The following is a 26579-nucleotide window of genomic DNA, read 5'->3' as shown; positions in this document are numbered from 1 at the left end:
TAAGTATTTATTGTCTTTTAAGTATTTTTATTATTGTCATTATTTTCTTAAATTTTATAATTTAAATAATTATTTTATTTAATAATTAATTGCCAATCAGTGTCCCAATAATTAAATTTATTATATTACTTTTTTAATTTATTAAAGATATAACTAATATTATTTTTTCTTTAATGTACATTTTAAAGTATTCATATATTTTTAATCATCGATTTTTTTTTTCATTTTCACAATTCCTTTGTATATTTTATCTATATAGATCTTATTTGTATTAAGGAGAGACTATTAATCATAAAAAATTTATTAATATTAAAATAATTTTGTTATGAAGAGAATATTGCTCCATATATTTAACTAATACTTATTTTAATTCCTAAATTTTTATAAATTTCTTTTTTAAATGTTTTTTAAATTTTTAGCTATTTCATTTCATTATAAAAATTTAATAATTATAGCAGTAAAAAATAAAAATTATATTATAAAAATTACAAAGAATTGGTCATTCTCTTTCTTACTTGGCTAAATTACTTATTAATTATTATACCTAATTTTTTTATTATAATAAAATATAAATAGCATCCTAAATGTATGTTATAAATATTTTATTTACCTGAATTTTCTTCTTTATTTAATAAAATAATTTACATTTAATTATTATTTTTAAACCAATTAATACATATTTAATTTTGTTAATTATATTAATTGGCTTCGTTATGTTACTATTCAATATTTCTTTAAATTTTTCATAACCGTTTGGAGTCATTCAGATCATATGTATAAAATGGTGCTTTTACCCATTAATTATTTGATTTTTTTTTTTAAATTATTGACAGAAAAAATTAAATGAATTTTTTTAGAATGACGTGTTTAAAATATTAATTAATTAAAAAATTAGAAAAAATAATTATGTTTTAAAGTTTTTCCATTTCTTAAATTTATCAATAAATATTTATTCATTAAAAATATTAATTGATTAAATATTTTAAAATTATAAAAAAAATCCCTGCAATGGACGAGTATACCGCTACTTATATATATATATATATATATATATATATATAAAAGAAAAAGGAAAAACAATTCAGCATGTATATTTTCAATCCAAGTATAATGGCCCCCAAAGCTTTTGAAATCCCTCAATGATTCATTAGTATCTTGGATTTAATCTCCTACTTGCTTTTGAAATGCAGATGTTTCCCAAATTGGAAGAGTTGTCATTAGACAGCAAATCTGTCATGATGCTGTTGCAATCTGAATTCCCAACAGAGTTCTTTTCCAAACTAAAAGTTGTTGAGCTGCGCTTCTTTCCAGACAAATCTTGTGCTTCTCTATTTCGTTTCCTTCCAAAATTACCCAATCTTGAAGAACTCGGCGTTCGTGACTCTTCTCTTGAGGAGCTATTTGTATTAAAAGGACTCGGTGGTGACCAGAAAGATACCATTACACCCTCACGGATAAGAGCTTTAAAGCTCAACAATCTTGGTGATTTGATTAATTTAGCACTATCATCTGCAACTTTCCAAAATTTAACAACTCTTGAAGTTAGTAATTGCAATGGATTGAAAAATATGGTGACGTCAACAGCAGCCAAAAGTATGGTTCAACTTGAGATATTGACTGTAAATTCTTGTGATATGTTGATGGAAATAGTAGGAGGTGAACACCGCGAAACAACAGAAGAGATTGTTTTCACCAAATTGAAAACATTAAAACTCAAAGATTTACAGAGCTTCACAAGCTTCTGTTTGGGCAGTTACACTCTCAAATTCCCATCTTTGGAACAAGTAATTGTTCATGGATGCCCCAACTTGAGGATTTTCAGTCCTGGAGTGTTAAGCACGCCAAAGCTACAGAGTGTAGAAGTGGCGTGGAGAGAATTTCATTGGGAAAGAGATCTCAATGCCACCATTGAACATTTGTATGAGAAAGCGGTATGTATTTACCAGATCGTATTTTTCTCGCTATTGATCTGTGTCATAGGTGGCTAATGTGTTTGGTTAAATGTATGTATTTAAATGCTTGTTTGTTATTCTCCGCTAATGCAGTATTTTGGATTTGTAGATTGGATTTAAACGCATCAGTCATGTGAAACTCTCCAACTTTCCGATGTTAAAAGAAAATTGGAATTGTCAATTTCCATTCAAGCGCATGTACAGTTTAGAAAGTTTGGTGGTGGATGAGTGTGCATTTTTCTCAAATGCCATATCATCAAATCTACTGAAGAAGCGCATGTACACTTTGAAAGAGCTGGCTGTTGAGAGATGTGATTCAGTAGAAGAAGTGTTTGATCTGGAAGGGCTAAATGCCGATGAAGGTCATCTTGGGCTAACAAGAAATTTAAATGAATTGCGGTTAATTGATTTGCCTAGGTTGAGGCACGTGTGGAACAAGGATCCTCAAGGATTTTTGAGCTTTAAAAACCTAAAATTGCTGCAAGTTCATAATTGCAGCAACTTGGCTAATATATTTACTCTGTCCATGGCTTTGGGTCTTGTAAATCTCCAACATATGGAAGTAAAAAGATGTAGAATGGTGGAACATATCATCAGGAAAGAAGCAGACTATGAAATAGGAAGGGACAGGACCATATTTCCATCATTGCACTCCATTAGTATCGAGTGTTTGCCCAACTTGTCATGTTTTTATTCTGCAAGAGATGTTCTGAAATGCCCATCCTTGAAAAAAATTTATGTGGTTGACTGTCCAAAGATGGAATTATTAGCTTCAGCATTTCGCTATGAACAAGATTCAAGCGTGATTGTTGAGGGAAGTGAAGAATCTGTTTACAAGGGAGATGTTGATATTTCCATGGCTGCTTTTTTTGGTGGCAAGGTCAGTTTTTTTTTTTTTTTTATTTCTTTTTAATTTTAAAAGGCATTGTGGTTTTTTAGTATCTATCAGTCACATTTGATTCAATCTGGAAATGGAATTCTTATATGGTATATAAAAGGAATCATTACAACTTGAACTGATGTGAAAATTTATGTACTTCAAGTATAGAATGTAAGATTGCGGTGGAAATTATCTAATTATCTATGTTTGTCTATCTATCTATATCTATATAAACATAATGAAGCTGGTCTCAAAATATACTTACAAGTGGCACTCTTTTAGACTTTTTCTTTTATTTATCCATTTTACCCCTATACTATTATAATTTTACAATATTGATTGATAATATGTAGTGACATGTAAATATTAATTGAACTAAGATATTTAATAAAAAAAAATTATGATAGTAGTTATAATTTAATTAATACTAACTATAAACTATATAAACTAAAGCAACATTACTAAGATAACCAAGGGTCATAGCTATAAACTATAGAAACTAAAGTAACATTACATACTTAATTCGTTATGATAAAATAAAAATTATGACTATAATTATAATTTAATTAATATTTAAAAAATAAAATTTATAATTATAAATTATATAAATCAATATCATACATTAAAAATCAAATTAGTCACCTCCTAATATAAATATAAGATGTAATGTCCAATGAAACCTCCTAATATAAATATAAGATGTAATGTCCAATGAAAAATTTCTCTCATATCTATCAAATGATATTTTCGTAATTAAGGGATTAAAAAAAGATAATGAACACTTTGTACTAATATCATTATGGTAATCTTTATCTTATAAGAATTTATTTATATATATTCTATTAGTATCTTATTATTTATTCTTTATATTCATTTTTAATTTATACATATCTTCGTATTTATTTTTTATGTTTTCACAATTTTTTTACAAGTTATTCTTAAAATTAACATTTTAAATAAATTAAGCATAATATATAAGAAAATCCATATAATCATATCTTATTATCTTTATTCAATTAAATAATATACTAATAGTGATTATGCTGCCAATCCGTGGGCAAAAGTTTATTTTTTAAAAAATTTGTATAAATTGGAATAGCAATTTTGGGATTTAGACAATCTAATTCATTTTTATTCCATTTCTAAATTTGTCATCCTGTATTGTTTATTGATTCTTGTTTATTTGTTTTCCTAGGTTGCAATCCCAAGCTTAGAAGAATTGAAAGTGGAATGGAAAACTATGAAGGATATGTGGCCAGAAAAATTTCAATCCATTTTCTTGTCTGGACTGAAAGGCATTGAGCTGACATGTTATCCTGGTCGATGTGCACTTTTGCCAACTGATTTCTTTCAAATTTTAACCAATCTGGAGAAACTTGTTTTGAGAGATGCTTCTTTTGAAGAAAAAACATTTCATGAAGCAAACATTGGTGAGCAAGTACATCCCGAATCATGTAAGGTGCCAGTGCTTAAGCATCTGATGGAGAAAGACTCCCAGCAAGTCCCAGCTTCTCAATATCTGGAGACAGAAGCAATGGATTGTGGCAGATTGAAAATTTTACTGCCATTCACGGTTTCTTTGGAAAATTTAACAACTCTGGAGGTATCAAATTGCCAAGGTCTAATAAATCTAATGACTTCAATTACATGTAGAAGTCTTGTGCAACTTAGAAGAATGAAGGTAGAGAAATGTGAAATGATGCAAGAAATTGTAGCAAGTGAAACAGATGATGAAGAAGAAGAGATTTGCTTCAGTCAACTACAATATTTGGAGCTTCATGATCTACCACGCCTCACAAGCTTTTGCTCTGCTAATCCTGCCTTCAATTTCCCATCCTTGGAGGAAGTGATCATTAGAGCATGTCCCAATATGAAGATTTTTGCTAAAGAAGTTTTAAGCACTCCAAAGCTATGGCGAGTTCAAACCGGAAAACATAAATATGAGTGGGAATGGGAAGGCAGCATCAATAACACCATTGAAGCATTATTTACACATACGGTATGTACTGACAAAATAAAATCATCTCATTCTATCTCCATCATGTGTTTAAATCAATTAACCAATTTATGCATAGACTACAAACGTTTTTTACTGAGAGGACTGTTACTAACAGTCCATAAACTTTAGTGATAATACTTTATTTTCAAAATTCATAGTGTCATAGTTCTTTTAAATATTAATTTATTTCCCCTCCCGCATTTGACTTGGTTGTCCTAATATTCTTTGCTGTCAATATCGTTTTCTCAGAATGCTGAAGAAATAGGGGAGGCCAGCGTTCATATGCGTGAGCTCCAATGAGGCTGATGTTGCATGTAATTTGCTACAGATTATACTTAATTTTCCCTTTGAGGGTACATGGTGAATTGGTTCTCTTATGGCTGAAGTCTTTCATTCATGTATAATAAATGTTCCCAAACTGCTAAGTTCTTGATAGCACAATAATCAGTTTCTAATGTGGTTCAAATTTTTTGAAATTTTTTATTCATGAAACATTTTGTTCTGTTTTCATGATCATTAAAAACTGTGACTCACAGGAGGAAGTGTTAGATATGGAAGATGAAGATCAGCAAAGGCATGCCAATGCACTGGACGTGGTAGGCTGGGATAGTTGTATTTATGCTCTGGCTCTTGAAAGAGTTCCGGCCTCTTCAAGAATTCCATGTGGAAACCCTGTTCTTGTTAATCAAGTTCGGTGCAGCTTCTATTCCTGTATTCAAACTTAAATTTCAATCTCTCTCTTGGAAATGGAAAAACAGAAATTGTGGGATAACAGAAAACAGGCGATTTATGCTTACTTACAATCCTGAACATTAACTTGCATCAGTTTTGTTCTAAGATGCTAGCAATATAAATTAGAAGCAGCCCAAAGCCATAGAATTGTAGTAATTGCCATGCAGTTTACACTATCAGAAATTTTATCTTCTTAAACATCCCTGACTAAATTGTGAATTACCCTATTATTATTATTATTATCTTTTGGACGTTTGTTTTGTTTTGTTTTGATATTTTGTTATTGGAGTTGATTGTTGTGATAATTATTGAAAATTAAATAAAATTTGGAGAAATAGTTTCTCGAGAAAATTTGTTTTTCTCTCTTTCAATCTTCAGAAGTTATTTCTCTTGATCTACATCCCACAGCCTTTTTACCTATTTTTCATGTTACCTGAATATAACCTTTCAAAAACCTTTCTACCAAACCTTGTGAGAGGTTATTGTTATTGTAATTATTGGAATATAAATTTATTTGAATGATTTTTATATTATAAACAAAGTTTAGCCTTATGATTAAAAAAAAAGTCAAATCATTTAATTAATTTATAATTTAATCCAATGATCTTAATATATTTTATCATTTTAACTAATTTGTTGCAATTTTATTCAACTAAAATTAGACTTTCAATTTTAACAATTTGAGTTTATTTTTGTCAACAAAATTATAATAATTAATGACTTAGAATGATAATTATAAGCCTAATTGTGTTCAACTAGATAAAATTACCTCTATTTTAGTCTAATTTTATAAAATTATAATCAATTGGTTTAACTTGACTTAAATTATCGAAATTGAAAAGATTTTATTAAATTGTAATTTTAGAAAAAGGTTTATTTATTTTTGTGATTAGGCCATAAAGTTAAAGGTTAGAATTCACCAGATTAATTGCCTGCCAGTCAAATGCTTTGCAAATTGAAGTTATATTATGTTAATTTAAAGGTTAAGATTGATTTAAGTTTATGCTAATTCAAATGTGATTGTTCATATTACCAGACTATGAAGTTGACATTCAGAGTTCTCTTCAGGAAAACAAATGCCAATGTTCTTTCTTATAAAGCAAGAATGGTTCCATGTATGTGGTGCCAAGTACGCCAGCTCCAAATTGCATATGAGCTAGGTGGTTGGTCCCTTATGGGTGGGTTAAATCAGAGGCTATGAAATCGTCCAACTGCGGATTCTTAGTCTAGAGGACAATCACCGTCACGCTCAGGAGCTCTTTTTTTTCACCTAAAAAAAATTGCATATGAGCCCATAATATTGAAGCAATTTATACGTTTTTTCCGACAAAACGGCCCAGCAATGAAGGTTTAAGATTTCCTCTAAAAGGTATCAGGATTCAACCGGTGGATTCCTTTCTTGTTTATAGTCTGTAAGGGTTCAATTCCTTGGTTATTTGAAACTTCACAGCTCGTCTCTTTGATTATTGCATCCATGATCTGTTTCAAGCCAAATGCTATTATTGCCTCTGCTCTATTTTCTTGGCCATGGTTAGTCCAAATAGACAACCTTTAATAAGCCATTCAAATTGAAGCAACATAACCCCACAGAAAACACTGGTTGTCTTGTCATAAAATAAAATTAATTCACTTGCCAATCAACTTTACTGGGCTAATCTTCATGTTCTACAGTCAAATTCACTTGGTTGTCTTAATATTCTTTGCTGTCAATATTGTTTTCTCTGAATGCTGAAGAAATAGGGGAGGCCAGCGTTCATATGCGTGAGCTCCAATGAGGCTGATGTTCCATGTGATTTTGTTCTGTTCTCATGACCTTTAAAAACTGTGACTCACAGGAGGAAGTGTTAGATATGGAAGATGAAGATCAGCAAAGGCATGCCAAAGTACTGGACGTGGCAGGTTGGGATAGTCGTATTTTTGCTCTGGTTCTTGAAAGATTTCCGGCATCTTCAAGAATTCCATGGGGAGGCCCTGTTCTTGTAAATCAAGTTCAGTGCAGCCGTCTCTTGTACTAGGACATTCTATTTCTATTCCTGTATTCAAACTTAAATTTCAATCTCTTTCTTGGTAATGGAAAAACAGAAGTTGTGGGATAACAAGAAACAGGCGATTTATGCTTACTTTCAATCCTGAAAATTAACTTGCACCAGTTTTGTTTTAAGATGCTAGCAGTATAAATTAGAAGCAGCCCAAAGCCATGGAGCAGTTTATACTATCAGAACTTTTATCTTTTTACACATCCCTGACTAAATTGTAAATTACCCTATTATTATTATTATTATTATCTAGGACGTTTGTTTTGTCTTGTTTTTTGTATTTTGTTATTGGAGTTGATTGTTATGATAATTATTGAGAATTAAATAAAATTTTGAGAATTAAATTCTCTAGAAAATCAGTTTCTCTCTCTTTTAATCTTCAGAAGTTATTTCTCTTGATCTACATCACATAGCTTTTTGACCTATTTTTCATGTTGCCTGTATATGACCTTTCAAAAGCCTTTCTACCAAACCATGTGAGAGGTTATTATTATTGTCATCATTGGAATATAAATTTAATTAAAAGATTTTTATATTATAAATAAAGTTAAGCCTCATGATGGAAAAAAGTCATATCTTTTTCATTAATTTATAATTTAATCCAATGATCTTAATGTATTTTTATCATTTTAACTAATTTGTTGCAATTTTATTCAACTAAAATTACACTTTCAATTTTAACGATTTGAGTTAATTTTGATGAATAAAACTATAAGAATTAATGACATAGATTGATAATTGTAGGCCTAATTGTGTTCAACCAGATAAAATTGGAAGCTTAATTTTAGTTTAATTTTATCAAATTATAATCAATTTGTTTAACTTAAATTATCAAAATTGAAAACATTTTAGTAAATTGTAATTTCAGAAAAAGGTTTATTTATTTATTTATTTATTTTTGTGATTAGACCATAAAGTTAAAGGTTAGAATTCACCAAATTAATGCCTGCCAGTCAAATGCTTTGCAAATTGAAGTTATAAAGTAAATATCACACGCAGTTACTCAATTTTATGAGTATTTTCATAAAGATTACTAAACTTTAATTTTTTTCATATAAATTATTAAACTTTAATTTAATATTTATAAAAGTTAATGCGATTGAAATTAAAGGTTTTTAGGTTGATTTACAGACTTATCAATTATTTTATAAATAAAATTACATTATTTTATTAATTTTTTTTAAAAAATAGAATGAATAAAACATATCCCGCTACCTCCCTCGCTATTAAACCCCTCTCTTTTTTCCGTTTCTTCCCTATCAGTAGTCAGTAATTAAGTAATTTTTTTTTTTGTAAAATAATTGACAAATCAGTAAATTAACTTGAAAACTTTTAATTTTCAATAAACATGGCTTTTATGAAATCAAATTAAAATTCAATGATTTTTATGAAAAAATAAAATAAAATTTAGTGACTTTTATGAAAAACTCATAAGGTTAAGTGATTGCATGTGATAATTACCCTAAAGTTATATTATGTTAATTTAAAGGTTACGTTTGATTTAAGTTTATGCTAATTCAAATGGGATTTTTCGTACTACCAGATTATGAAGTTAACATTCAGAGTTCATCTAATAATTGAAGAATCCACACTATTTCATATACCGATTGTGCTATAGCTTTGTATTCTGATTCAACACTAGATCGAGAGACTACACTCTGTTTCTTACTTCTCCATAACACCAAATTATCTCCAACAAAGATACAATATTCGGTAGTTGATTTTTTATCAGCCTTAGAACTTGCTCAGTCTGCATCTGAAAAATATTCAACATTCAAATGTCTATGATTACTATATAATAAGCCTCGCCCTGGAGCTCCCTTCAAATACCTTAAAATTTGTCCCAAAGTTTTTTAATGAGTAACAGTTGGGAAAGATATAAACTGACTATCACACTGACTGAGTATGCAACATCAGGACGAGTTATTGTAAAATAGTTCAATTTACCTACCAATCTCCTATATTTTTCTGGATTTTCAAATAGCTTACCATCCTCTGCTCCAAGTTGCAGATTCGGGATCATTGGCGCATTGCAAGGCTTAGCACCTAATTTCCCAATTTCTGTCAATAGATTAAGAATATGCTTCCACTGAGACACGAAGATATCTTTCTTCTTATAACTTCAATACCAAAAAATACTTGAGTAGGCCTAAGTCTTTTGTTTGAAACTGGGTTTGAAGAAAGTGTTTAAGGGATGAAATACCTTCAGAGTTATAACAATATCATCAACATACAATACTAGTAAAATTAGGATAGCCTTATACTGCTTATAAAACACCGAATGATCACACTTACCCTTTTACACACCAAAATCCTATATTGCTTCACTGAATCTCTCAAACCAAGCCCGAGGACTTTGTTTCAAGCCATAAAGAGACTTTCGAAGTCTGCAAACTTTACCCAACTCCCCATGAGCAACAAACCCTGGTGGTTGCTCCATATATACCTCCTCCTGAAAATCACCATGAAGAAAGGCATTGCTTATATCTAATTGGTGCAAAGGCCAATCATATATAGCTGTTAGGGAGATGAACAATCGAACTGAAGCTATTTTAGCTACATGAGAAAAAGTATCAGAGTAATCCACCCCATATGTTTAAGCATATCCTTTTGCTCTTTTGCTACAAGACGTGCTTTTAATCTAGCTATAGAACCATCAAGATTCATCTTTACCAAAAAAACCCTCCAATAGCCTTCTTTCAAGTGGGCAAAGGCACCAGTTTTCATGCATCATTTGTATCTAAGGCCTTCATTTTCTCTTTTATAGTGGCACTGTCATACACTGCTTTAAAACAACAACAACAACAATAATAATAATAATAATCATAATAATAATAATAAAAGAAAAGATTTTGGGCTACTGGAGAATGCGCTAGAAACCTATAAAGAAGAAAAGTAATAGGAAAAGGAATTAAAAAAAAATGGAAAAGGGTAGATAGGAAGAGGAATCGAGAATTGGAAATAGAGGAAAGGTAATCGCAGCAGCTGCCTAACCCTTCAATTTCTAGCCAATTCCCATCCTTACCAACATCTTTTCATCTCTAACAGCAGCCCCATGATGGAAGAAACCAGTCATCATTTTCTTCTCTTTAACAGAGCCACAACTGCTCTCTAAAATCCAGTAATTTCTTGTGAGAATTTCATTCATTCTTACTGATTTTGATCTATTTGAGGCTGTAACAACCACCACTAAACTCCCTTGTTGCTTCAATTAGAGTTGATTTTGTCCATTCCAACCAAACAACAAAATACAAATAGGAAATAGAAGAGTTGTTGTCGCTGTTCCTCTTAGATTTTGGCATTTTCAATGCCGTTAGAGCCAACCAGCAACATCCCTAGCCTCCTTCAATTGTTATTAAATTCTCCCATTACCCCAATCAAAGCTAGTAGTTGAATAAAAGGGTAGTTGATTGAGATTTCCTTCCTTGGTTAAGTTTTTAGTCCAACCAAGACCAATAATCAAACCCACTTCATTTCCTAGTCCCAATAAGTTCTAACTTGAAATTATTTAAGCTGAAATTGTGTAAGCTAAGTATGAAAGAAGGTAAAGGGAGAGGGAAAATAGTGGTACCTGAGTGACATAAGGTGGTAGTAAGAAGGCAGCATGTGATGGCCATCCCAAATTCTTCTGTTCTTCTGTTTTCAGTATTCTTCGGCTGCAATTGGCATTGGGTAAGTGATATCTTGTTGCAGTTTTCCCCTTTAATGTTAAATTAAATGCCAATCTATTTTCATATAAATGTAGAATTTGTTGGTTAAATAGTATGAGTGAACTCTAGTCAATTTTCATATTGGGAATAAGAACTTAATTAATACAAATGAATGTACATATCTTCCTATGCAAAATCGATGAACTTTGTTTTGAAATCTGATATTTCATTTTGTGTTTAGAATGAGAGGACAATTGGAAATTTTGATCATCACAAGTAGGCCATGGAATTGTAATTTTGAAAGGAGAAGAAAGGAATATTAAAAATGAAAATGTAAGGGGGTGTATAAAAGGGAGAATAGGGTAGAAAAATTTATATAATTATACAGGCTTTGGATGGGTGTTTTATTAAATTATGTTGTGCTATTGTTGAGACTCCTTGAAGCTTTGCAAAACTAGGGGAATGCCCAACTTATGCTGGAATGTTGCTAGAATTTCTTTAGAATTTTAGGATACAATTCTTGCATATTAGGCACCTTGATAGCATTTCATAATTATAGCTTCATTCCTAAACTCCAATTTCTTGCTATAATTTTCTGTAGGAAATCCTGCTCCAGATGTAGGTTCTAGGAATATCTTTGTCAGTTAGAACGCTCCCTTTCAATTCATCACTATCTCCAATACCAAGTGAGTGGACAAATATTTAACACTAGTAATTTTCTTTAAATGTATATTTTTATATGTTATTTTTCTTTATGCAAAAATGGGAATGGATAATGGTAATTATGTATTTATTATTAAAGAAAATAAGATTTAAAAGCACAGCCGAATAAATGATCAAGTACACTCAATATATGCATAGAATAGATAGCACATTGATGACGGATGATATTATTCCAACTTAGCTTGTATTTATATTGTCTTTGGAATAACATTTGATTTACACATAGCCTTTGGGGCATATATCAGGTGGTTGTCCTTTGGGGGTAGCTCTGCACGTGTAACTAGTATTTTTATTGCTCTTGGGCCGATAGTGTCATCATAGAGCCCAAGATGCCAACATTACTCTCAGGATGTCAGAGTTTATTATATACACTTGAGATGCCAGCATTATCTACATGAAACATATTTCGAGTGTATGAAGATATTATAGATTTAATGTTATTCTAATAACTTTAATTTAGCAATATTTTTACAGCATAAATTTTTATTTAGCTATTAAGTACAAAAACCTTATCTATTCCCCCTTTATTTATTTCTTCGCTCATTGAGTTGATATAGTTTTATTTTTAACATTTCATATTCTTTTGGTGATCCCAATTCTAGCAATGCTTATTTTCATAGCTTGTCCTCTCCTCGCTTTATCAAGTCTAGTGGAGGTCAGGCCAACCTACTTCATGGGTGGATTGTGATTTTTTTTTGGGACTATTTTGTATATGTATGTTTAGGGAGATTCAAGATTGATTATTGGGTTATAGATATATTCTTTTAATCTTGATATTCTTGGTCAGTTGATAGCCATTCTTGGTAAATTTGACAATTTTGGTAAACTTGATAGTTACTTTAGAAGCATACTGCTCACTACTGTGTTTTCATCAAGTTATCTTTGGCTTAATAAGACATGTTTCCAAAGGAAACTTTGTTAGTTTTTCGAGTTTCATCCATCTCTATAGTTTAGGGATGGATATTACAGGCACACCATGAGATAATGCCTCAATGACTGTTTTAGGAATTTTTATAGAATCTAAAGAGGTAACAAAATATCAAGAAGGAGAAGACAAATGATTATAAGAAACAAAAGAAGAAATAGGGTAAATACATACACGTTTACCTTTGCGAAGAGTAATGGGAAGATCTAAAGTAGGATTATGATCAATGGTAGTAACTGGATCTTCCGATGACGAATATGGTGGAGGATCTAAGTCTGGAGTCGGCAATCTCCTTGAATAAACATGAACAATAGGAAGTCTGACTAAGACTGAGACAGGGACAAAAGGAGGAGGAGGAGGAGGACGACGACGAGGAAGATTTTGTTTAATAATGTAAACTAAAAGGTCATCATCCTCCCCCTGATTCTCATACATAGATGTTTGAGGAAATAATAGAGTAGACTCAAAAAATGTAATATCAGCAGAAACAATGTAACGATTAAAAATTGAAGAAAAACACCCGTATCCATTTTGGGGCCCCGAGTATCCAAGAAAAACACATTTAAAGGACTTTAGATCCATTTTAGAAACTTATGGACGAACATCTTGCACAAAACAAGTGCAACCAAAAATTCCAGGTTCAACAAGAAACAATGACTTAGATGGAAATAAAATAGTATAAGGAATGTCCCCATCAAGGACAAAAAATGGCATGCGATTAATAAAAAAATATGCTGTAGTGACTACATCAGCAAAAAAATGTTTAGGTACCTTCATTTGAAAAAAAAGTGCCCTAACTACATTAAGAATATGTCGATTTTTTCTTTTGGCAACATCATTTTGAGATTGTGTATCAACATAGGAAGACTGGTGAAGAAAACCATTTTGAGTCATATAGGTCTGAAAGTGCTTAGAAAAATATTTTTTAGCATTATCACTTTTTAGCATACGTACAGAAGTATTAAAGTGATTTTTAATTTCAACACAGAAAACATTAAAGATAGAAAATAACTCAAAACGATTCATCATTAAATATAACAATTTAATACGAGAGTAATCATCCACAAAAGTAACAAAATATTTAAATTCAAGTTTAAAAGTAATAGAATAAGGACTCCAAATATCAAAATGAACTAATTCAAAAGGGGATGAAGCTAATTTATTGACTATAGGCACAAAAGGTAAAGGATGATGCTTAGCAAACTGATATGACTCACATTCTAGTACTGACCAAGACTGAAACTGAGAACATAATTTCTTCAAGGTAGATAAGGAAGGATGGCCCAATCTATAATGAACTTTAAGAGGAGTTAAGGTTCTAGAGCAAGCAATAAATCGCGGTTCACATTTATCAAGGATGTAGAGACCACCTGACTCATGTCCTTTACCAATAATCTTCTTCGTCGTAAGATCTTGAAACAAATAATGGTTAGGAAAAAAAGAAAATAAAACAATTTAAGTTCCGAGTAAGTTTACTAGCAGAGCGTAAATAAAAAGAGAAGTTAGGTAGACATAAGATAGATGACAAAGAAATGGATGTGGTTGAATTCACAGTTTCAGAACCAATGACACACGAAGTAGATCCATCAGCTAAAATGACTGTGGAAGGAGTAGTAAAAGACTGAAAATCAGATAAAAGATCAGAACTACTTGTCATATGATCTGTCGCACCAGAATCAATGACCCATTTGAATAAGGAGGACACAAGGCATGTAATTGATTTACCTGACTGAGAGATAGTAGTGATTGGGGAATTGGTAAGCTTTAGAGATGCTTGATACTGGGAGAACTGTGCAAATTCTTCTGCAAACACTGAGATAGTTTTTTTAGAGAAGGAAGACACAGCGGAATTTTCTGTTACCATATTTGTCACTTAGGATCGCTGATTTTTCCTCTGAAGTTTCAAACAATTACATTTTGTGTGTCCAGGCTAATGGCAATAATAACAAATTACTTCTCCCAAGTCCTAATTAGAACTAACCTCCACATTACGTTGATTGTTTCTGATGTTAGTAACCCCTCCTCTATATCCTCTATTTCCCTATTGTCCACTTATATTTCGACTAAAAAAAGCACTGTTAGTAGGTTGTGAAAATCGAGTACTTTTTGTACGAATGACACATCTAAAAGTATCATGAAAAGAGGAAATCTCAGAACCAGAGAGAATCTGAGATTTAATAGTTTCATATTCTGAGAGTAAACTAGCAAGAAAACTCATAATAGCCATTTGCTCATGTTGAGCTAGTTGCACCTGTACATTAGGACTGAATGGTAACAGAACATTAAGCTCTTCATAAATACATTTAAATTCCATAAAATATGCTATAAAAGTCTTGTCTTGTTTTTCTGGTCAGTAAAATGCTTTGCAAACATCATATATGCGAGAAATATTACCTTTGCTAGAGTATAAAATTTCTAAATACTCCATCAATTCTTTAACATACAGTGATTCATTAGGCTCATTATTTCACTGTGAATTGAATTTCGAAGCTGTAAGAACAAATGGGTATCTTCCCTTAACCAAGTTTGCCTAGTATCATCATCCGGCGAATCTTTTGTGAGATGATCATCTTTATCAATGCTCCTCAAATAAATCTAAATAGTTTTGTTCCATTCCAAATAATTCAAGCCATTAAGTTTGTTTTCAGTAATTTTAGTCATCACTAGAACTACATCAATAATTATAGATTTAGTCTCACCCTCAGCCATTGCACCTTAACTGTCCACAATCCACAAATAGCCCAAGCTGTTGAATATTAACAGATCCAATGACTCGAAAAAAGAAAATCTTCAAACATTACCAAGAACAAAGCCTCAAAACCAAACACAGCCTACAAGGATGAAATCACCACGTTGGGGCGACGTCAGGGAAGGAGGTCCAGCCATTAGACGTTGCCAAAAAACACCACATGCAAGAACCCATGCCGGCGCATGGAACAGGAACTAGAATAAAGAAGTGGCGTGTGAAGGCCACTCTCTCCATGTCTGGTCACTGGACTTTCAGGGGAGGTTGATCAAGTCTTGGGTCACCTCTAAAGGGTGGCTGTGAGGTACCGTGATAGCCCTAGAGAGTTCTCCTAGGTTACAGTGTGTTGAGGGAAAGAACAGGGGAACGGGAGGAAATTCTTAAGAAAAAGAACTTGGAGACCAGGCCCTGCTACCATGAAAATTGAGGTATTTCATATATTCAAAGGTGTTAATATATATATATATATATATATATATATAGACACACACACACACACACACAATCATGTCCTAATCTATGTGGATTGAAATTCTACTTCTACATGGATTAGAAATCCTTTTCTTACGAGGATATTCTATAGGAGTCAGTCTCCTAATTGAAAAAAGACTTCTATAACAATTTTCATTCTCATCCATTTTCTTTTCTATGAATTGTTGAAGAGGTCTCTAGACTTGCTCAAAAAGAGATTTTTACGAGGGGTGATGGGAACACAGTAAACATAGAAATGAAATTTTGAAAAATTTTCAAGCCTTTTATGGTTATTCAATTCTTCTCCTAGATATTTAATTAAAAAAAAAAAAACTTCTGCTAGATTTTCCACCTTCTTAGGACAGAATTTAACACAAAATGAGAAGATTTATAGTCTCTCGAGCTCAACACTATTTCCCTAGCAGCCGTTTCCAGCTCGATAACACCATTAGTACTTGAGCAACTAAAACCAATATCAACAGCAGTCCACAACAAAGTCATTGAGAAAATAAGTTTTATGAAAACAGACTACAAAGCTGGCATTCAAAGTTCTCTTCAGAAAAGCAAATGCAAAATCTCTACACCCTTGTACAATTGCATGCTTTATTCATGGAAATCAGATTCAAAATGCCACAATTTTTGAGTTTACGAGACATTGGTGGCCCCAAGGAGTTATTCTGACTTTGTGGGTTGCCAAAGTTGATACCTGGTCCAGTCTTTTTGATCAGGATTGAGAGCATGTCCTTTGGAATGGTATATATACTCCTCACCTTCTCCAAAGAGATTCTCCTTATGCTCATCCCCATACCTCTTACGTTTTAGCATCAGGAGCTGTAGCAAATACGATGATCATCATCACTATTATTTAGCATGCATCTTCCCATTTTATTTCATATATTTAAAGGCGGCATACCTCATCCCTTGTGTGATCAGTTATGAAATAAAGCCAACCATGCTATTCTGGCGGCACTTGAGAAGTATTATACCAATCCTTTTCTGCATATTCAACCCATCCGTGCCTTCCTACACAATGTCACATGGAAATAGGTTTCATCTTAAATCAGTAACACTCTTTAGATGCTTTACAAATCGGTGCTTCCTTCATAGGGCAATGACTCTCTCAAATTGACTTTCAGAGATGGTTATAGTTGCCCAATCATGCACATAATGGCTTATAAACATGGAAACCAACCAAGCACAATAGTGGCATATAAAAATGAAAATCAATGCTGTCAATAAACACTCAACAGGTATGTTCCTATTTGATTTATCGATATATACAATAATGGCACAAGTATGCAGGAAGCAACTAATGAGCATTGGAAATGAGTTTGTCAGGTGACAAACATCAAGGTTTATTTGAGGTTCAATGCTTAATCTAATAACTCTTTACTGGAGGGGCGCAAATTCTGAATGCTCACAATGGTGACATGAAGTTGCAACTCATTTTATTACGCAATTTTCTTATTTTATAAAATTGATGTTAAAAACTCTAGATAACTTTTAATTCAAATCCTTAATTATTATTAAGATTTTTCAGATAAATACATTTTTGATACTAATGAATTTATCATCCATGCAAATAAATTTCAGCAAGAAATTTTAGGGCAAGAACAGAATTTATAGATCAGAGAAAGATACAAGGAGTCCTCAACAATACTATGCCTTATGCCTTTTCAACAACAAACAAAACCATGCCAAGGATTGGTACATGCAAAAAGAGGAAAGCAATAGCTTAATGTTCAAGTTGTCAGAAATTAGCACCAGGGTGGGAAGGTGATGCAGTATTAAAAGAAGACTAAACTTGGAAATTATATTTATTGTAGAATTAGGAAATTTAAATTTTTATTCTTTAGGAATTCTATTATTATTTAGAAGTATTTATAGAGTTCTGTTAGGAAATAATATTATATTTTATTTTATTTTATTTCATTTTATTTACGAAATTAAGTTGTTCTAGGATTCATAGTCTTAGTAGCAATATGATTAGTTATTTTACTATAACTATATATGTCATCTAGTCATATTACTAAAGAGATTATTATTATTATCATGATTATCATCGAGAATTAATAAAAGTTCTGAGAATTGTTTATATTGATTCTTGTTTTTCTTTTTCTACATCAGGAGGGAATTTCATTTATAAGATAATTTCTATAAAAGAAAAAGGAGTTGGATCCTTGAACAATTTCCTCCTTTGGGAAAGGGGGTGGCGAGGTTGTCATGACATGATGTCTCAATTGCTTACTGTTATTTTGAACCATGATTTCTTTCACATATGGTTTGATGTTTGTGCCATTAAATGGCACTACAACAAAGAAAGGACATTTCTAATTATATTATTGACTACAACAAATGACAAAGCTCGCTTTTGATGTTGCGTCAGAAACCACTGAACGTATTACATAGAAATGCAGTAGTGTCAAATCTATAAGAAAAAACCAATCACGAAAGTGCATGAATTTTCAAAATCTATGTGAATAGCTCTGGTGCAATTTCACAGAAAAGGTTTTAAATAGCTATTAGTAATGCATATTTAAAGAATTATATCACATGAAAAAGAGAAAGAAATTCTAACCAAATTGCATGTCTTCAAGTCCCTTATAATACTTATTGCCAAATTTTTCCACCTCCACAAGCGTTGCCCCTATGTTGTGAATTTTGGTTTGCCTAAATCACTCAAACAAATTTTGAAGAAACTAGTGATAATTCACTAAAACCCAAAAACAAAAACAAGAAGAAATATGTTAGCAATAAAGGCTCATGAAAGATTCAAATAATAACATAAGTTGAAAGGAAAAAAATCAACCAAAGACAAGAATGCACAGAAGGCCCGCTCAATCTTCATATAAGGTGTTGAAATAATAAATGGAAGTAGCACGAAAGAAATAATGAAATTCAAATTGTATTGCCACAAAATATTTGTAAAAGAAGGTACTTAAGCCTATCTAGTAGGATACACCAACTTCCATTTCCAATGCCAAAACCCCTAATTAGAAGACTAATTTATAGAGCTTCAATGCTTTATTGAAAGTGCATTCAGAAGAGCACTGTTTCATCAAACTGAACAAACTTAAGTGAACTTCTTTTCAACAATCTCCAACAAACAAAATTGTAACAAGCATCAACTAAGAGATCTTAACTTACAACAAATTTCCATCCAAAAGGCAATTCCTGAAAAATATTCAACAAAATTGAAAGGAAGAAAAATGCATAATAAGTCAATAAAGCTCAAAAAATAAAATAAACTAACAATGAGAATAAAATGTCACTGAAGTGATAGACAAAATAGCATATATATCCTTAAGTTTGGTGTCAAAACAATGATCATCAATTGGATGACCAGATTTCAATTGAACCACTGTTTTTATATGCCTGGGCAAGTTAAAATATACAAAGTTTTCTGCAAAGAAGTTATGGATGGTACGTTCCTTGCTCCAGCTAGATTTTTTTTTTTCAACATAATAACGAGTAAAGGCCCATCTCACCAATTCATCATCATTTAGGCTTAATAGTACAAATATATGATTGTGCCGGCCTTGATGTACATATTGCATAATTATTGCATGGAAGATCTATATACAATGACTTTAAATGAACATTTAACATTCCACATAATAACATCATCTTAGGAAAAAAAATGCATATCATGATAAGAGTAAAACATCTCATGTGGATGCTCTAAAACAAAGAAAAGGTACAAAGTTCAAAAAAAAAGGTAATAAGCAAAAACCTGGGTATCTAGAAGTATAAGCCGCTCAGCAGATATCCTTGGTTCAATGCCTACGCTACAATGTCTTGCCATTGGTCTGTTATCTTCTGACTGTATACTAAATGGTGGCAACATTCCTGCATTCTAGCATAGTATAATTATCTATTGGAAGTGGCAAGCCTTATAACAAGTAATATATGAACTCCAACTAGCAGTAGCAAGCAAGCAAGTAAGTAGATGCTACACTAACGGCACACATTTATTCCATGCGCACAAATAGTATTTTGGTATCAGTACTAATCCATAAAGGACATCTTATTACCCCTCTTTCTAGACTGCTGTCAGATGAATGGGTAAAGCTGCTCACTAAAACCACTTGAAATTAGTTTAACCCTCAATATAGGCAGCATATCTAGATACTTGCATAAAATACATAACATTGCCACTTAATTAATCATGAAAATTCACCTTCTAATGAGAATGAAGCTTAATATATGAAATTCTTCTAACTGAAGCAAAATAATATCTTTTGACGTACAAAAAGGTAATACATTCAGGAAAAATTAATAAAATCCAAAGTTAAAATTGTGGAAGAAAGATAACTAAAAGAAATAAAAAGATGTGTTAAAGTTAAAAACTCTAATTAAAGAACACAAGCAATAAAGAAAATGAACAAGGAAACAGAATTTTAAAAATTAATTATCTCCCTCTAAGTTAGTAGGCGATTGAATATTCGAATTACACACCTAAAGCTTGCAACACTTAAAATATACTCAAGTTACTCATATTAAGCTATATAAAGGACTCACCGGGTGAACCCGCATCAAAACCATATAGCTCATTCATGATGGTGGACTTGCCAACCCCAGGTGGTCCAATTACCCCGATCACAGTGAAATCTATATTCTCAGTAAGAAACTGCACAAAATCATAAAATTTTATCAAACATAAGCCAGCCTCACTCTTGCTATATCATAACCTTAATCAACTTAAAATCTCCAGCAAATTGAAAATAAAGCGACTACATATTATGCAGACACAAACGTAACAGGAGACTTACAGGGAGAAAGCGATCAATGTGGAATTCCCAGGAATCAGAGAGGAGATTGAGAGACCCAACTGTAGGCAGACGAGACCGATGTGGCATCGTTTCGTCTTCAGCACCGCCGCGTCCAAATTTACCGACCACAGGTCCAGTGGTAACCAGTCCGGGCTTAGCCAATAGAATTTTAGGAGCCGGAGGGACCGTTGAGGGACTGGAAGAACCGGTGCCACCAGTAGAACCTGCCATTGAATTAGTATTTGAAGTTTGATTTTCAGTTGCTAAAACCTAGTTTCGTTTCCCCCCTTCATAGTTATTTTGAGGCCATGAGCACTGGGGAGACGCTCCGAAGATCTTTTATCTGGCAGGGCAAGCTGGGCTCTGAAATAAAGAAACCCATTCTTTTTCTGGCCCAAAGGCTCCGATATTTAACTCAGTAATTCGATATATGAAATAATAATAATAATAATAATAATAATAATAACTTGACCAGGTGAGGAATTCTTCTTCAGAGCCATTAAGCTATGAATGAATGATTGAATGAATGATTTCCATCTTCACATGGCTTGATTCAGACGACTCGATTCTCTGCTCACGCCAAGAAATACAGTTTAATAATAGAAATTAACAATTGATGTAATTTGTAAATTTCAAAATTTTATTTTTTATTTTTATATTATTTAGCAATGAATGCAAGTCTGTTGCTAATTAAATTTTGAAGCAATATGCTCCTTTTGTAATTATTCAATTTCTAACATCTACTCGCTTTCTTAAGCTTTCATATCTTTTATTAGTTCATAATAATCTTTGATTAATAAGAGTTTTTTCAGAGTTAATTTGAAAATAATTAAACGATTTATTTTTTTTAGAGGAAATTAGAATTGAATATTATCATTTTGTCTTATTTTTGTTTTTATTTAAAAAAATAAATCAAATTTTGAGATATCTGTAAATTAATGTTGGTTCAGGATTTAATTTAAAATTGAATTTATAAAAAAATGTTGCTCAATTAAAAAGATTTCTATAAGATTTTGTTAAATATTAGGTCTACAATTATAATGCTACTGAAGTTTTTTATTTTAAATTTCTTTTGAAATTTAATTCAGAATTAATATACATATTTATTTATTTAAATATAATAAAATAGATTTCTAAAATAAATTTATTAAGTTAAATTTATTATTAATAATAATAAACATGCATATTTTTATCATTAATAACAATAATAATTAATATGTATATATTAAATAAAATTATTAATCTTATTATTACCACTAATTACCATGTGACTCTATTTTCTTAATACTTAACATAAAAATTTAAATAAAATTAATATATATCTATATTTATGAATTATAATTACAAAAAATGTAAATCTTTATCATTAATAATAATTAATATGTATATAATTAAATAAAGTATATATGGTGTTATTCAACTGGTCTTTTTAACTTACTATTAAAGTTAAAAGATGGTGTTATTACTTATGGTATGATGAAAAAGAGAGAAATGCTAACTAAATGATATATAAATCAATAAATATATTTATTTTAATATTAAAATAAATAATATAATATAATAAATTAATAATTATATATTTTTTTAATAATAAAATAAATTATATAATATATATTCTTATTTATCATTTTATATATTAATAGGAACCATCCAATATATTTTTTATCAAACACTTACATTTAATAGTTAAATCAATTAGGTTCTAAATTGAAATCAAATTGATTCATTTTGAGATTTGAATTAAAATCAAATTTGAATCATATTAAAAATAGTTAATTTAGTTTCCGTCAAAATATATTCCTTTAAAGAAATAAAAATTGAAAAAAAAAATTAGCAGTTAGATTTAATGAACAACAAAAGTTGGTAGCTTGATTTTGATATTCAGAATAACCATTATAATTTGAAATTAAATCTCAATTAAAAATTAGATTTTTTTATATTTATAATTCACTTTTTAAATATGGTTTTTATATATATATACTTATGGTTATGGTTGTGCATTTTTTTTTGTATTTATAATTATTTTTTAAATATGGTTTATAACTTTTTTTTTTATTACTTATGGTTAGAACTATGCATGATGATTTCAGATAATCTTACCCAATCCAATCAAAGATTTGTATTAATTATAACTAATTGGTTCATTTATTTCAAAATAATTTTTTTAAAAACATGCATTTTATGTCTTTTTATATTCGTTATATATACTTATGATTTAATATTTTTATATAAATTTTTTTATTAATTTTATGTATAATATAATATTATTATAAAATATTAATTATTCTTATTATGGTAATATAATATTTTTTATTTTTTATAATATGTATATTATATGTGCATTTATAATTTTTAAATTATATTAATAAAAAGAAAAATATATCAATAAAAATAAAAAATTATACAAGTCAAATTTATCATGAAAAATTTATTATTATATTATAATTTTATAATTAATGTTTTATAAATATATAAATTTAACTATTTATTATTTTTTCGATTTATATAATTTTGTATTAAAAATTTTCAAACTAATTAACTTTTAACATTTTATAATTCTTATAAAATATAATAATTATCATAAAAAATTTAAACTTTTTTCAATCCTAATTCAGAGTTTATATATATAATAATATAATAAATTCAATTTGATATAATTTCACATAATATTTATTTTTTTATTTATAATTATTTTTTATTCAATTTTTAATTTTATTTACTAAAATTAATCGCAAATAAATATTAATATTATTAATTTTTAATTGATATGTAATATTTTACATAATTTTATATCTTCTTGTGATATGGAGAAAAACTTTAAAATAAGATTAAAAAATATATTAACACTAATAAATTAATAACTAAATTTTTTATATAAAAAACAAAAAATATATATTAATAAAATAAAAAATACTGACGTTAGTATATTATTATTTTTAATTCAAATGATTATAATAAAAATTATATAAATAATTATTCAGTTTACAATAAAATATTTTATTAAATTAATTTATAATATATTTTTTAATTAAAAATTTTATAATTATTTTTTAAAAGTAAACGCCAAACTTTAATAAAAAAAAATTGTTAAATTGAAAAGTATAAAAATTTTATTAAATAATATAATATTTACATTGATATAAAAATTAGACTCTTTTTATATCAAATTAGACTCTTTTATATTTATATTTATATTTATATTTATATATAAATTTATTAAATTAAAATAATAATTTTATATTTAAAATATGATTCTTAATTTTTTTATACATATTTACCATTTATTAAATTAAAATAAAATTATAGTATTAAAAAAATATTATACTTTTTTTTATATATACACATATTATTATTATTTGTAAATTTTTAATAATATATCATTTTAAAATAAAAAATTAGTATTATAAATTTTGTCATCCTATTAATTATATTAATTTTATAATTCAACTAATTTTTTAAATAATATATATTTATCTATTTAAATTTTTCTTTGATATGCGTAATTTTATATTATTTAAAAATATTAAATTTATATAATTTTATTATATATTACATATTATAATTAAATATTTTTTTATAAATCAATGAATATTATTTTTTTATAATATTTTCCATATATATATATATATATATATATATATATATAAGAATTTTAGACATATATCTATAATTAAAAATATAAATTTATTTTATATAAATAATTCATATGTTTGCTAATATTGTTTTTGTTTTGTTACGCAAATTTAAATATTATTGTATTCAAATATTTTTTCATAAATAATTATAATTAAGATAGAGATAAAAATTCATTAAAAAATTATTTATATAAATAAAATATTTTCTATTTTTTAAATAATATTGATGTCCCAAAATATGTCTAAGAGGAGGGTGAATTGGACTTTAAAAACAATTTTCGGTTCTTGCTCAAAACCTTTGAAAATTGCAGATAGGTTCAACTCAATTGACTAATGTGAAATATGAACAATACAGCTCTATTGACAAGTTGATTCAAAGTTAAGCTATATGCAATCAGTATACTGATCTAACAAATTATATCAGCATTCAGCAGAGATATCAGTAATCTGGATAAATTTTTTAACACAGCAGCCAGTGCAGTAAACCAGATATATTAATTGACAGCAGATCAAACAATAAGCAGATTAAGTCATATATCAACAGATTTAGCAGTAAACTAATTTTCTCAATTTGCAGCAAGGTTAACAGCAAACAATATCAACTTTCATATCAGCAAACAATATCAACTTTCATATCAGCAAAAGCATGTCAATCATAAAGTTAAATTGCATAAATGTAAAGAGCAAGGGTTGAGAAAATGAACACCGAAATTTTTATAGTGGTTCGGCTCAACTAGCCTACATCCACTCTCTCAAAGATCCCACTTTGAGTCTTCACTTCACTATTCTTCTCTTTTAAAGGCAAGAGACAAAAAGCTTTTTACAAATCTTCTCACCAAAACTTTTACAAGTAGCTTCACACTTCTACCAAGTGTTATCCCAAACACTTTTCACAACCAAGCTTCACTAGGTGCTTGAATGACCTCTCATAAATGATAATAATGTGTTTAAAACTCACTCTCACTCAATACAACAGAATCTATAAAAAAGAGATGAGTAGGTAAGCCAATGATGAGCAATAAAAACACTTTGAGCACTTTGAATGAAAGCTTTTATGATTTTGAACAGTGGAGAGTCTTTCATTAAGTGCAAAATGGCCAAGGGTAGGCGTATTTATAGCTTTGGAACGTTTTTTACCGTTTGAGAACTCATTTGAACGTTACAGATACGAATTTCAAGAAAATAGCCGTTATTTTGTCTTTTTCTGTGATGTTGTGCAGAGTTGAGACAGTTAGCATACTGGAGAAAATAGCAAACCAGTTAGCATACTAAAATAAGTAGCAAACCAGTTAGCATACCAGGAAAACTTTTCTGCATAACTTTCAAAACTATAAAACTTTACACCAAATCATAGTCAAATACTTTTAGGCCAATAATGATATTTAAAAGAAAAATCTTTTGAGGGATTGAAAATAAGTATCATTGACTTCTACTCCTCAATTCTTTTCACAAGCAATCCTAGAAATTAAAACTAACTTCTATACTATATGTACCTTCAAATTTGATTTTCAATGCAGCCTTAGAAGGTAACATTTTCTTCTTTTATCTCTTTTGATTCGTCCTGTGTTATCTTTAGAATGTCATCCTTTCTTCAGAAGCACGAATCCATCATAAAATTCTTGTGACTTTTCCTTTTGTTCTTTTGAGAAGCACAACACTTAAAACAATGTTAGTTTGATTCTAGTTGAGTTTTGGTATCATCAAAATCTATGCTCCTTTGAGCTTGTGGGGTCAACAATCTACCTCTTTTTGATGATGACAAAACTCAATTGAATCACCATGTAAATATTAATAAGTGTGAGTATATGTATGAATGTATATGTGAGAATAACTCCCCCAACTCCCCCTATGTATGTGCTTATATCAACAATTAATCACAAACTATATCAACCACAAGTAATCACAAACTATATCAACCATAAGTTATACCATCAAGATTACTCATTCATTTTCTCCCCCTTTTTGTCAGCATAAAAAAAAAATAATAATGGGAGAAATCATGCACATGTGTATAAGTCAAGATTCAGTTTAAGTGCAGTGAATAAACAGTCAAAACAG

General features: G+C 29.6%; 2 protein-coding genes across 19 annotated transcripts in view; one reads left to right on the top strand and one right to left on the bottom strand.

Moving 5' to 3' along the window:
- The window catches only part of LOC110660411 (uncharacterized), a 47301-nt gene extending 41487 nt beyond the window's left edge, over window positions 1-5814 (top strand). For 2 of the 6 annotated variants that reach the window (XM_058144251.1, XM_058144253.1), the window contains 4 exons: window positions 1191-1931; window positions 2062-2832; window positions 4028-4831; window positions 5368-5814. In XM_058144251.1, the coding sequence (XP_058000234.1) occupies window positions 1191-1931; window positions 2062-2832; window positions 4028-4831; window positions 5368-5556 (2505 nt within the window). In that variant the 3' untranslated portion in view covers window positions 5557-5814. Of the gene's footprint in view, window positions 1-1190; window positions 1932-2061; window positions 2833-4027; window positions 4832-5080; window positions 5230-5367 lie in introns of all 6 variants that reach the window. The other 4 variants (XR_009147665.1, XR_009147667.1, XR_009147666.1 and 1 more) reach the window with 4 other exon arrangements.
- The window catches only part of LOC131178716 (uncharacterized), a 36838-nt gene extending 15574 nt beyond the window's left edge, over window positions 1-21264 (bottom strand). The window contains exons 1-7 of one of the 13 annotated variants that reach the window (XM_058144277.1): window positions 20887-21261; window positions 20636-20744; window positions 19848-19963; window positions 19262-19288; window positions 18693-18827; window positions 17028-17137; window positions 16567-16945 (exon numbers count right to left, since the gene is read on the bottom strand). In XM_058144277.1, the coding sequence (XP_058000260.1) occupies window positions 18825-18827; window positions 19262-19288; window positions 19848-19963; window positions 20636-20744; window positions 20887-21117 (486 nt within the window). In that variant the 5' untranslated portion in view covers window positions 21118-21261 and the 3' untranslated portion in view covers window positions 16567-16945; window positions 17028-17137; window positions 18693-18824. The other 12 variants (XM_058144278.1, XM_058144272.1, XR_009147685.1 and 9 more) reach the window with 12 other exon arrangements.
- Window positions 21265-26579: the final 5315 nt, after the last annotated feature.

The sequence above is a fragment of the Hevea brasiliensis genome, chromosome 3 (assembly GCF_030052815.1).
Source record: "Hevea brasiliensis isolate MT/VB/25A 57/8 chromosome 3, ASM3005281v1, whole genome shotgun sequence".
Taxonomy (NCBI): domain Eukaryota; kingdom Viridiplantae; phylum Streptophyta; class Magnoliopsida; order Malpighiales; family Euphorbiaceae; genus Hevea; species Hevea brasiliensis.
The sequence above is the reverse complement of the archived record's forward strand: the minus strand, read 5'-3'. Positions and strand labels throughout refer to the sequence as shown.